Source organism: Lynx rufus, unplaced genomic scaffold (assembly GCF_022079265.1).
Source record: "Lynx rufus isolate CCGP_SWC_20201006 ecotype Redwood Valley unplaced genomic scaffold, mLynRuf1.p SCAF_23, whole genome shotgun sequence".
Taxonomy (NCBI): Eukaryota; Metazoa; Chordata; class Mammalia; order Carnivora; family Felidae; genus Lynx; species Lynx rufus.
This window is the reverse complement of record NW_025814838.1, coordinates 5,845,145-5,858,826: the sequence shown is the minus strand read 5'-3', so window position 1 is coordinate 5,858,826 and position 13,682 is coordinate 5,845,145. Positions and strand designations below refer to the sequence as shown.

The 13,682-nt window shown below is 41.6% G+C and overlaps 1 protein-coding gene across 2 annotated transcripts in view; it reads left to right on the top strand.

The window, feature by feature from the left end:
- PRKCB (protein kinase C beta) overlaps positions 1-13,682 on the top strand; it is a 333,238-nt gene that overhangs the window by 288,073 nt on the left and 31,483 nt on the right. For both annotated transcript variants that reach the window (XM_047087202.1, XM_047087201.1), the window contains exons 12-13: positions 667-729; positions 5,811-5,949. In XM_047087202.1, coding sequence (XP_046943158.1) covers positions 667-729; positions 5,811-5,949 — 202 coding nt within the window. The remainder of the gene's footprint in view (positions 1-666; positions 730-5,810; positions 5,950-13,682) is intronic.

Sequence of the window (13,682 nt, the reverse complement as noted above, 5' to 3'; positions counted from 1 at the left end):
CAGGTCATGATCTCATGGGCTCGTGGGATTGAGCCCCGCATTGGAATCTGCTCTGACAGCCTGGAGCCTACTTGGGACTCTCTTTCCCTCTCTCTCTGCTTCTCCCCACCTCACTCTCAAAATAAATAAATAAACTTTAAAAAAAAAAGAGCTTACGCTTTAGACAGATGTCATGCCATTCATTAGTGATATCACTTAATCAAGTTATTTTCTGTCACTAAGCCTCTGTTTCCTCATGTCAGGAAGAGGGAGGTAAAAGTAGGGCCTACCTCACAGAACTGTTATTAGAATTTAATCAGATAATAACCTGAGATGGTGGCAGGTAGACAGTAAGCCTTCAACAGTTTAGCTGTTAGTATTCAGATACTCGATTTGTCGTAGACAGAAATTGTCCTTCTCCATCCAGTCCGTCCTCTCCCAGGGCCTCCTCCCCGCTGAGCAAGTGCTGAACCTCTGATTTGTCCTTAAGGCAGCCTCCCGGCTCTCTAAACTCTGTCCACACATCTACACTCCCAGACGTCGTTTTAGGAGACGTGTGGCTGACCATCCATGGTGAGATGTTAATGCCCTACGCCTGGTTCAATATCGTATGGAATTCTGAGGGTTTGCCAGGCATACGATGTCCTTGAATCTCTCCATCGCTTTTTTTTTTTTTTCTAATTTCAGATTTTACGCTGCAGAAATTGCCATCGGTCTGTTCTTCTTACAGAGCAAGGGCATCATTTACCGGTAAGTGAGCACTGCTACCCTTTCCATCCTTGCGGCTCCCTCAGCTCCTTCCCTCCCTGCCTCTTTCTTTAACTGCTTTTAAAATTAGAATCCATGGTGGGGGAGGAATCCTCCAGTCCTGACTTGGGCATGTGTTCTGCCAGGCAGCATCGCCCACTGCCCTGGCAAAGTTTGGGCAGCTCTCGATGGTGATGGGAAGATCTCTATGGACTCCACCACCAGTGATGGTTCAGAGCCTCAGATGTGAGACCATTCGCTTTAAGAAGGGGAGGCTCACCGGTGGGGGCCTGGCACTTCCTTCTCTTGTCTTTGGACCCCCAATCTGGGGGAGCAAGCAGAGAATCTCGGCTGGCGGGATATGATGGATCCTATTATTATGAAACACTTTTTTTTTTTTTTTTTTTGCTATGTAACTACAATTTAGAAATGAATCTCTGAAATGCTTGCCCTGAAAGACAGGATTAAGTTCAGGACTTGGCATTTGCCCGTTTTTGGAGGAGCAAGTGTATGATCATGGCTGTGTGAGTCATACCGTTTTATATTTCACGCACGGCAGACTACTGAGCCTGAGGCTGCTATTGGTCAGTGAGTCCAGTGTGTACAATTCTCCTGATGCCACATGGATGCAAATGGCATAGGCAGTGCAGGCTTGGGCTGGCTGGTTATGCAAGAGAGGCTGGCAGGGGCACGGGGCTTCCAAAGGGCACTTGGCATGGGCGAGAGTCTATCGAAAAGATCGTGAAGAGCCATGAAACGCCATGTCATTCATTTATTTGACATACATTTATTAAAAGCCTACTATGTGCTGGACACTCTTCTAGATGGTGCGGATGCAGCAGGGAAGGAAACAGGCAAAACCGCCTGCCTTTGTAGAGCTTCTGTTGTAGTGGTCGGAGACAGATCCATAAATCCCAGAGACACGGTGTGTCAGGTTGCGATAAGTGCTGTAGAGAAAAGTCGAGCAGGGTGGGGGGCTGGTGTGTGCCACGTGGTGAGCAGGGTGCCTGTCATTCTGTGGAGAGCACGGGATCGGGCTCTGGAGGGTTAGGGTGACCTGAATGTCCTGGGATCGCAGTGCAATTGAAAGACATAGGACCAAAAAGGTATAAAGAGATGAACCCTGGTGGGCTCAAGGCAGATGGTGGAGGGGGGGCTGTGGGCACTGGTGGAATGAAGGGATGGAAAGTGTGTATCTTGCCAGAAGCCTGCAGAGTCCAGGGGCTTTGTTGTTTTTTTGTTGTTGTTGTTTTGTTTTTTTTTTTTTACTCCTTGAAGCCATGATATGAAGCTAGCGGAGAAGGACAGTCATCCTGAGTACATAGAATCCCTACTCTCCATAGTTATTCCTGATAGTGGAAGAATGAAGGTCAGGAAAAGGAGTGGTTTCACCTGGCACAAGGGTGAGCTCAGTGAAGAAATAGGAAGAGAGAGAAAAATAAGAATTTAAACTGTAAATCGTGTGCTCATTCTGGCCATGCTTGCCCTCAATGAAACTGTGTCACCACGTGTGCAAGAGATGGCACCTATGAAGCCCCCGATTCCATTTGACCGCCATAGTGGGAGTGTCCTGTGCCAAACAGAACTCTGGTGTTAAAAGGAACACGTTATCCACCCTGTGGCATGACCTCCTAATTCAAGCCAGTGACTTCAGCAGGTGCTTAACTAAAGAAAGGGGGATTGTGGGTAATCGTTGGCTCTACATGATTTTCACCTTATGTGCTGACATTAGAACCTAACTCTTGTGAGGGATGGGTCTTGACTAGAATAGAACTGGCCGCTCAGGATTGCTGAGTAGATTAAATGTGGGACTGCAACTTTATTGGAAGAAAATCCCGTTCCAGGGGAGGGACCAGGAGAGGAAGTAGAGTTTCCTGTCAGTTGGGTTGAGATCCAGGGCTAGGTTTCCAATCTAGTAGGGACCTGGTTGGGGTCTGGCATCCAGGACCTTTGCCATTCAGGTCATAAAATACAAAGATTAAATTTCAGGTGCTGAGACTTCAGCTAACTCTCAAAGCTATCTCTCCTAACTACACATTCTCCCTTTCTTCTTCAACTAGTCATATTTTTTAGGGGACATTTGTCACTCTTTTAAGGAATTCAGCATCTGAATCTCTTTCATTTGTGTGTAGGAACAGAGTCTAGCTCCTACTCTACAGAGAGAAAATGACATACTTTCACAGTCTTCCTGCAGCAAGGGCAGACACATAACCTAGGCTTTGACACTTGTCACACTCATACAACACCGTGAATCAGAAAGTAGTGACCAAGAAAGGCAGAGACTGTAGAATTGAGAGTGGCCATAGTAATCAGCCACATCTAGTTTCCAGAGGCATGAGGGGAACTAGTTCTTAGCAACAGCACCCAGAGTCCAGCATTAGGCCTCATGGAACAAGACGTCTGTGGTGGCATCTGTGACATCGTCACTGGACTAGCTCTGCATTGCAGTTCAGCATTACTCCTGGCTGCCTTGCCTCCACATCTGGTTGTCTAGCCTCCTTGGAGATTCTGTGAACTCCCAGTACCTTTTAAACAATTCCTTCTAGGTTGAAATGGTCAGAGTTGGGTTTTTTGTTTTTGTTTTTTTGTGGGGGTTTTTTGTTTGTTTGTTTTGGGGGGGGTTGCTCATAGTCAAGAACCTTGATTGAGACAGAGTTTTTGAAATTGATAATCAAATGAAAACTAAAAAAATCACACAACAGAGGATGTGTGGTTTTATAATTTCATTGAAACTACCTTCATGTGGTAAAAGTCTTTTTCCCTCTTTCATTTAGCTCTACAGTTAATTGGACAATCCTTATATAAAGAGGATGAGGAATTATGTTAGACTTGCCCTCTCTGAGGACCATGGCTGGAGATGTTGGATGGAGGGGAGACAAAGATCCTTCCAAGCTTAGAGTCTTATTTATGGATCACCATCCCTGGAATGTGTGATGATTTTGCCATTGGTGGATTTCTGAAAATGTAAACAACTGCTCCAGCCTCCTTTTGAAACAGAAATGAAGGATTATTGCATTGAACAAAAGAATGCAGTAGACTATCAAAATGCTACTCTGTGACAATGAATATGACTGGAGTGTCCCCTAGCTGCACAACCTGTTGGCCCTTGGCACCTGAGGGTGGCCCACTCCTTTGCTAGAACACATGAAGATGTTATCACTTCCCTAGTTGCCCCAGCTGCCTGTTTTGGGGCATATGGTCAAGCTGAGGGGAATGTCATGGGTCTCTGTTAATCAGGTCACATGTAGACTTGGCATGTTGCTGCAAAATCCAGTTTTACAAATTCTAAGCTGACATTCAGAGACCACTGTGGCTTGTAGATGAGTATGAAACCTGGATATGGGTGGTACCATGGACAGTACCAAAGATCATGGAACAGGTGGTGCCAAGTGGGCACCCCCCCATAGACCTCACAGACACAGATAGGAGATGCCGATGTATTTGTTTTTTTCTGATTGTATTCTTTTAGTCTAAAGTGATGACAGCAACTCAATTCAAACTAACTTGTTTAAAAGAGACATTTGTTGGCCGACATAACTGAAAAGCCCAAGGGGCAGATCTGACTTTACACATGGATGGATCCAGGGCTCAAATGACGTTATGAGTGTTCACTGTATCACCTTTCCTCTAGGCTCCTCTTTATCTATACTAGCTTTCTTCTCTTTCTGGTGACCCCTGGGACTTCTAGACTTACATTCTACCAGCTGAGCAATCCCAGAGTAAAAAGAGCTCATTTCTTTTTTGACGATACCAGCCAAAGTGCCAGGGGCTGATGCTCAATGTCTTTGACTAGCTCATACTGGATCACATAGCCATTCCTGAAGCTATCACTGTGACCAGCACGGTGGGGTGTTTCATATGGCCAGAACAGGCCCACATAACCACTCCTGGAGCCAGGAGCTAGGATCAGCACCACCACCCTTCTATGGCATGAGAATCAGGGAAGGGTGATCCTTCGAAGGAATATTGGGATGATCTTGTCATAAGATGCTAAAATAGGTAGGGACCACAGATGTCCACCACCCAATGAAGATGACTTAAGGTAGAGATCTGAATTGTATAGTAGACCCTCTTATCTCTCAGGAAAGTGGTCTCTATTGAGATCAAGGAAGACTTGCCCACAGATCATGACTCCTCATTGGTACTGAAATGCCAAGTGTTGACATTGGAGTAGATGTTTAGGGAAGAGGAAAGTGTGATGATATTGGAATAACCCAATATGCTGGGATTGTGCAAGCATTTACCAAAATAACCAAGCTCTCCTCATCGACACAGATGAAATAAAAGAATGAGAGTATAGCACATGTCCTTTAGGTTAAAGCTCAAATGTTACCTCCATGGAGGTGACACATCCTGACATCCTGCTTAGAGAAACCTTCCCCAGTTACTAACTGTGCTCTTCATTTTCTTCACACCACCCATCAAAATCTGTAATGATCATGCTTATAGATGTGAACACTTGTTAATTGTCTTTTCCCCTCTATTGGAATTTAATCTGAACAAGGACAAGATGTTTATCTCGTTCACAGTAGCTCCAAGCATAGTGCCTGTCACATAGTAGGTGTGCAACATATTTTTTTAATTGAAAGAATCAACTGGAACTCTTGGGGTCATGTGCTAGGAATCAGCCTAGGAGAGCTTAGAGCACTTGAACTCAAATCAGATTGTCCCCATCAGTTTTTTTTTCTCCATGATCTTCAGAGTTATTTTCAAAAATAATAATTTTGTGAAAAATATATCTTACTATGAAATATAAGGGGCCCTTAAATTACAAAGATTAGCTCTATGGATGCTCTGCTCTTTATTTAGCTTCCTGTGGATCTCTCTCTTCTCAGAGCTGCTGTCTCATTGTGTCCTTGTGAGATGCTTGGCACAGTTGGATCTGTAGGAAAAGAAAAACACACAAGCGCGTAGACCTCTCTTTATCTGCCAGATTGGAAGCTACCGGGGGGCAAGGACTGGTTTATATCCATTTCTGTGCTTCCCCAACACTAAGCATGGTGTTTTGCGCATCATGAGTAGCTGTTGGTTGATTTGAAATAAATAGCATTGGTTAAATCCTTAAATTCTTATGTCTGCTGCAGTGACCTCAAACTTGACAATGTGATGCTGGATTCAGAGGGCCACATCAAGATTGCTGATTTTGGCATGTGTAAGGAAAACATCTGGGATGGGGTGACCACCAAGACATTCTGTGGCACTCCAGACTACATCGCCCCTGAGGTGAGAGCTGGTGGGACCCCTAACGTGTCCACATTGCGTTGATGTCTCCTCTCTTCCCTGGATGGCCATGTCAGGACTGGGAAAGGTCCAGGGGGGTACCTGGCAAGCAAACCTCAGGCTGGTCCTTCTCCTGTACTCTAAATCATTCCTTTGCTATCACACATGCAAATTAACTTAGCACACATCCAGAAGCTCAGGCCCAAAATACATCAAGGTTTGGGGGAAAATTTAAATAAAACTCAAAAAGAACCATCCACCGCACATCAGTAAAATTCTTCAAGCTGCGATGGCTCATGGCCATATGATACTGCCTAATTATGACATTGAAACATTTGTTAAGAGGGGGGAAAGAGAGAGAGACAGACAGAGAGGGCTTTCCTGGGCTGACATATGACACAGGATCTGTGTACTGATACTAAACCCTGAAAGACTCAGAATTTTCCTTTCCGTGAGTAAGATATAAATGAAAGGGAAAAGATTTAATTCTAGTGCCTCCCCCTCCCTTCCCAAAGGAAACGGTCAGTTGCAGAATGGATTTCCCCAACATGGCATGGTACAGAATTTGTGCCAGATGATAGCCTTCCTTTTTCTCTGAATTGGTGCTCAGAGAAGTGGCATTTTGCAATCTGTTACTAGATTTTTAAGGAAAGGAACTGAGGATGTGGCACAGAGTCTTGGAAATGGGAATTCTAGAATTCCTTTCTTGACTGTCACTTATATGGAACAATGATGATGGAGGGCCCCATGTAAGTAAATAATCTGGCACACAATTTAAAACCTGCATACTCTTACCAAAGCAGCTCCTCCTCTAGGAACTTAGCTTACAACACACACACGTACATGCACAGCTGATAGGATACATGTTCAAAGTCCTTTCTTCATTACAGTGCTATTTTTAAATAATGAAAAATAGGAAACAACCTCAATGACTATCAACAAAGGAATGGTTAGCTAAAATATGTTACATTCACATTAAGAAATATCATACAGCTCTTATAAAGATCAGAGCACATCTGTATATACTAACTTGAGCAATGTCTATCAAGGAATGAGCAATAGACTGAATTATTTATAGTATGGAATACCACATCAATTCAATTCAAAAGAGTGAGTTAGGGGTGCCTGGGTGTGTCATTCAGTCATGGTTCGTGGGTTCAGGCCCCGCATCAGGCTCTGTGCTGACAGCTCAGAGCCTGGAGTCTGCTTCAGATTCTGTGTCTCTGTTTCTCTCTGCCCCTCCCCAACTTACTCTCTCTCTCTCTCTCTCTCTCTCTCTCTCTCTAAAATAAATAAACATAAAAAAAAATTTTTAAAGAGTGAGATATATATGTAGATATGGAAAGATCTTTGAGACATATTGTTAAGAGAAAAAAATCAAGGTACAGTGAACAACTACATGCCAACAAGCTGGACAACCTAGAAGAAACGGAAACATTTTTAGAAACATGCAACTTACCAAGACTGATCAGGAAGAAATAGAAAATCTGAATAGATCAATTACTAGTGAGGAGATTGAGTTTGTAATCAAAAATCTCCCAATAAAGCAAAGGACTAGATGGCTTCATTAGTGAATTTTACCAAGGACTAGATGGCTTCACTAGTGAATTTTGCCAAGCATTTGAAGAAGAATTAACATCTATCTATCTTAAATTTTTCTGAAAAATCAAAGAGGAGGGAATACTCACAAGTTATTTTAGAAGGTCAGCATTATTCTAATACCAATAACAGAAAAGGACACTACTAGAAAAGAAAACTACAGGCCAATATCCCTGATGAATATAGATATAAAAACTCCCAGTAAAATACTAGCAGACTGAATTCAGGAGCACATTAAAAAGATCATTCACCACGATCAAGTGGGATATATCCCTGGGATGCAATGATGACTCAGCATGTGCAAATCAATCATTGTAATACATCACATTAATAAAAGAAAAGAAAAGAATCATATCTTCAATAGATGCAGAAAAAGCAGGGATAAGACAAAAGTGTCCATTCTCACTACTCTTATGCAACATAGTACTAGAAGTCCTAGCTAGAGCAATTGGGAAAGAAAAAGAAACATCAGAATTGAAAAAGAAGCAGTAAAATGGTCTCTATTTGCATGTGACATGATTTTATATGTAGAAGATCCTAAAGACTCAACCAAAACTGTTAGATAGAATCAATGAATTTAGTAAAGTTACAAGATACAAAATTAGTATACAAAACCAGTAGCATTTCTATACACTAATGATGATTTTTCTGAAAATGAAATAAAGAAATGGATCTCATTTGCAAAAGCATCAACAACAATAAAATACTTAGAAGTAAATTTAACTAAGGAGGTGAAATATTTCTACTCTGAAACCTACAAGACATTGCTGAAAGAAATTGTAGAAGGTACAAATAAATGGAAAGACATCCCATGTTCATGGATAGAAGAATTAATATTATTAAAATGTCAGTACTACCAAAAGCTATCAATCGACTCAATATAATCTCTATCAAGATTTCAACTTCATTTTTTACAGAAGTACAAAAAACACTCCCCAAATTTATGAGGAAGCATAAAAGGCTCCAAATAGCTGAAGAAATGAGAAAGAACAAAGCAGGAGGCATTACACTTCCTGATTTCAAGCTATACCATAAAGCTACAGTCATCAAAACAATATGGTACTGGCACAAAAACAGATAAATAGGATGGAACAGAAATGAGAGCCCAGAACAAAACGTAAGCATATGTAATCAACTAATGTTTAAAAAAGAAGCCAAGAATACTCAATGCAGAGCACAGTTTCTTTAATAAATGATGCTGAGATAACTGGGTATTCATATGTAAAAGAATGAGGGGTGCCTGGGTGGCTTAATAGGTTAAGCATCTGACTTCAGCTCAGGTCATGATCTCACAGTCCGTGAGTTCGAGCCCCATCTCAGGCTCTGTGCTAACAGCTTGGAGCCTGGAGCCTGCTTTAGATTCTCTCTCTCTCTCTCTCTCTCTCTCTCTCTCTCTCTCTCTCTCAAAAAAAAAGAAATTAAAAAAAAAAAAGAATGAGACTGGACCCATATCTTACACAACTCACAGAAATTAACTCAAAAAGGATTAATAAATGTAAGACCTGAAACCATGAAACTCCTAGAAGAAAATAGGAGCAAAGCTCCTCAACATGGGTCTCGTTAATGATGTTTTTTGGATATGAAACCTAAAGCACAAGCAACAAATCAAAACAAGTGTGATCATGTCAAACTAAAAAGCTTCTGCACAGCAAAAGAAACCACCAACAAAGTGAGAAGAGAACCTAGGGAATGGGAAAAAATATTTGCAAACCACATATCTGATAAGGGGTTAATATCCAAAATATATAAAGAACTCCTACAACTCAATAGCGGAAACAAAACAAAACAAATAACCCAATTAAAAAGTGGGCAAAGGACCCAAATAGACATTTCTCCAAAGAAAATAAATGAAAGGCCAACAGGTACATGAAAAGATACTCAACATCACTAGAGAAATGCAAATTAAAACCACAATGAGAATGTCTCCTCACACCTGTTAGAATGGCCATCATCAAAAAGACACGATACACAAAAAATAAATAAACGTTGGAAAAAAAATTAAAAAAAAAAAAAGGGGGCGCCTGGGTGGCGCAGTCGGTTAAGCGTCCGACTTCAGCCAGGTCACGATCTCTCGGTCCGTCAGTTCGAGCCCCGCGTCGGGCTCTGGGCTGATGGCTCAGAGCCTGGAGCCTGTTTCCGATTCTGTGTCTCCCTCTCTCTCTGCCCCTCCCCCGTTCATGCTGTGTCTCTCTCTGTCCCACAAAAAATAAATAAACGTTGAAAAAAAAAATTTAAAAAAAAAAAGACACGAGAGAACTGGTGAGGGCATGGAAGAAAGGGAACCCTGTGCACTATTGGTGGGAATGTAAATTGGTGCAGCCACTATGGAAAACAGTGTGGAGGATCTTCAAAAAATTAAAAATAGAACTACCATATGACCTAGCAATTCCACTTCTGGGAATATATCCGGGGGTGGGGGGGGTGTGGGGAACACACTAACTCAAAAAGGTATCTACACTCACATGTTTATAGCAGCATTATTTACAGGACATGGAAACAACTTAAGTGTCCCCCCGTGGATGAATGGATAGAGAAGGTGTGGTATATATATGCAATGGATATTATTCAGGGGTAGGAAACAAGGAAATCCTACCAATTGCAACAACAGATGCACCTTGAAGGCATTATGCTAAGTGAAATAAGTCAGAGAAAGGCAAATACTGTATGATCTCACTTATATGTAGAATTTTTAAAAAGAAAACCAAACTCAGAAAATGAGATCAGACTTGTGGTTACCAGAGGTGAAAGATGGGGAGGGAGATTATGGGAAGGTGGTCAAAAGATACAAACTTCTAGTCATAAGATTACTGAGGATGTACACACAATGACCATAGCAAACACTGCTGTGTTATGTAGGAAAGTTAAGAGAATAAATACCAAAATTCTCATCACAAGGGAGAAAACTTTTTTCCTTTTTTTTCTTTCATTTCTTTTTATTGTGTCTATATGAGAAGGTGGATGTTAGCTGAACTTATTTTAATCATTTCACAGCATATGTAAATCAAACCATCATGCTGTATGCCTTAAACTTACACAGTGATGTGTGCCAATTATTCTCAATAAAATTGGGGGGGGCGGGAATCAAGGTACAGAATGTTAAATACAATATGATACCATGTATGGAAAACAAGAACAATACACAGAACACTGCTATATGCTTCTTATGAGTATGTCGAAATTCATGTAAAAGCATAGAAAATCTGGAAGGTTACAGACTGATTTCAAAACATTGGTTACCTCTGAGGTTAAGGGCACAGTGACGAGTAATTTAGCTCAATCTGTATACTGTTTACATTTTTCACAAGGTAAATATGTTTGTGTGTTACTTGAATAATTATTTGAAAGATTACTTGAAAAGTAATCTTTTAAATTAATGCTTTTTTAGATTTCCCCTTCTATTAAAAGTAGAACATTCCTGTGAAACCTTTTCTAAGCCAAAATGGCTTGAAGTGAAGAAGTATTTTTATAAATTTTTTTTCAATGTTTATTTATTTTTGAGACAGAGAGAGACAGAGCATGAATGGGGGAGGGTCAGAGAGAGGGAGACACAGAATCTGAAACAGGCTCCGGGCTCTGAGCTGTCAGCACAGAGCCCGATGCGGGGCTCGAACTCACAGACCGCGAGATCATGACCTGAGCCGAAGTCGACCGCCCAACCGACTGAGCCACCCAGGCGCCCCTGAAGAAGTATTTTTATAGCATAGCAATTTTATATGGAGACATTTTTTTAATGTTCTGAGCCCCCAAAAATAACTTCTTTTTGATGCATTAACACACATCTGGCTAGTGGGTACATAAAATTAATTGAGATCAAGGGACGCCTGGGTGGCTCAGTCAGTTGTGCATCCAACTTTGGCTCAGGTCATGATCTCACAGTTCCTGAGTTCGAGCCCCACATCGGGCTCCGTGCTAACAGCTCAGAGCCTGGAGCCTGCTTCGGATTCTGTCTCCCTTTCTCTCTGCCGCCCCCTGCTTGTGCTCTCTTTCTTTCAAAAATAAATAAGGATTTTAAGAAAAATAAATTGAGATCGAGCACAGATGCTCACACGATTCAAAGCTATGACTGCTTGATGCTGAATGTCGTTCCTGGGGAGAAGCGTGGCAGTACCACTCTCGCTGCCTTTGTAATGGCTCCATGAAAACCAAATGCTGAACTCTATTTTTGCTTTTTCCCTTTAGCATAAAAGCAAAAGTCCTGTTCATATTTCTTTAGATTAATGAAAGCAGGAAGTATTGTAGGTCTTTCGTAGAAGCAAAGTGGCATAACACAAACTTTCAAAACGCAGGGGACTCCTGTATTAGAATCCAGTGGTGTTTTCCCTATGTGCCATACCTTGGTTCATCATCATTTTGTTAAATAGAGCATCAGACAAGTCCTTGATCTGCCGTGAGTTCAGTAATCTCTGGCTCGAAGCTTGCTGCACTTCGAGGTCCCCGGGGAGCTCTTAAAATGTAGGCTGGCCAGGTGTTACCCTCAACTGAATCAGAATCTCTGAAGGAAGGACCCACGTATCCGTGATTTTCCAGAGTTCCCGGGTGGTTGTGATACCTGAGATGCCTGGAGTTGTGTTCCCGGGGAAGCCCTTGCTCCCTCCTCCAACCCACTGATGGGAGGAATAAGCTAGGGGTCAGGCTTTCGCCCTGGCTTTGCCATTAACTAATAGCCACATCACCTCTGGCAACTTCTTTCACCTCCCAGGCTCTGTTTTCCTTTGTGAAAGGATTAACTTGTTAGGTTGTCATGAGGATCAAATAAGACATGAAGTACTTTAAAAGTGTGAAAACACTTTCAGTAAGTGTTCTCACGGAAAGCTTTCCCTCCGGTCTCTTGCTGTTTAATTCTCCTCAGAGGGCATTTCTGATTTTAGGGTAGAAGATTTTAGGTAGAAGATGGAATTCAATAAGCAGACATTCATTTTAGAGCCAAGTTTGCTCAGACACATTCATTGAGTAAAACAATGACTGAATGAGAAAACCTTCTACTTACAGCTAACATTTGGAGGACGTAATGTGCGAGAGGAATGTATCTCCCTCTCTTCCTCGCAAAACCCCGTGATCTAGATGTTATAAAATTCCTTTTGTAAGTGAGGAAACTGAGACATCAAGAAGTTGAGTAACCTCCCCCACGGTCACACAACTCGGAAGTAGCAGTCGGGACCGACCCTGAACCTTTGCTGTATCACCTTTTCAACCTTTTGATACAGTTAGTTTTACACCCCTATATATTGAAAGGTGGATGGTCACACAGCTATTCCAGACTTGGCCATGCTCTAACGATTTGGTGATAAGTATCAGAAATCTTAAAACAATATGTTATCATTGCAGAAGGCATGAACAGACATTTCTCCAAAGAAGACATCCAGATGTTCAACAGACACATGAAAAGATGCTCATCATCACTTATCATCAGGGAAATGCAAATCAAAACAATGAGATCACCTCTCACCTGTCAGAATGGCTAAAATCAAAAACACAAGAAACAACAAGTGTTGGCGAGAATGGGGAGAAAGGGGAACTCTCCTGCACTGTTGGTGGGAATGCAAACCAGTACAGCCACTGAAATAATTTGGAGGTTTCTCAAAAAAATTAAAAATAGATCTGTCATATGATGCAGTGATTGCACTACTGGGAATTTACCCCCAAAATACAAAAACACTAATTCAAAGGGACACATGCACCTCTGTGTTTATTATTTACAATAGCCAGACTAAGGAAGCAGCCCCAGTGTCCATCGATAGGTGAATGGATAAAGAAGGTGTGGAATGAATATACATGATTATATATGTGTGGAATATTACCCACCCATAAAAAAGTGAAACCTTACTATTTGCAACAACATGGATGGATCCAGAGGATATAATGCTAAGTGAAATAAGTCAGTCGGAGAAAGACAAATACCACACAATCCCGCTCATATGTGGAATTTAAGAAACAAAACAAATGAACAAAGGGAAAAAGAGAGAAAGAAAGAGAGACAAATCAACAGACTCTTTTAACTATATAGAACTCACTGATGGTTACCAGACACAAGGTGGGTAGGAGGGTATGGGGGAAATAGGTGAAGGGGATTAAGATGAAAATAAAATAAAATAATTTTTAAAAAACCATACATCCCATTTGATCCACCAATTCTATTT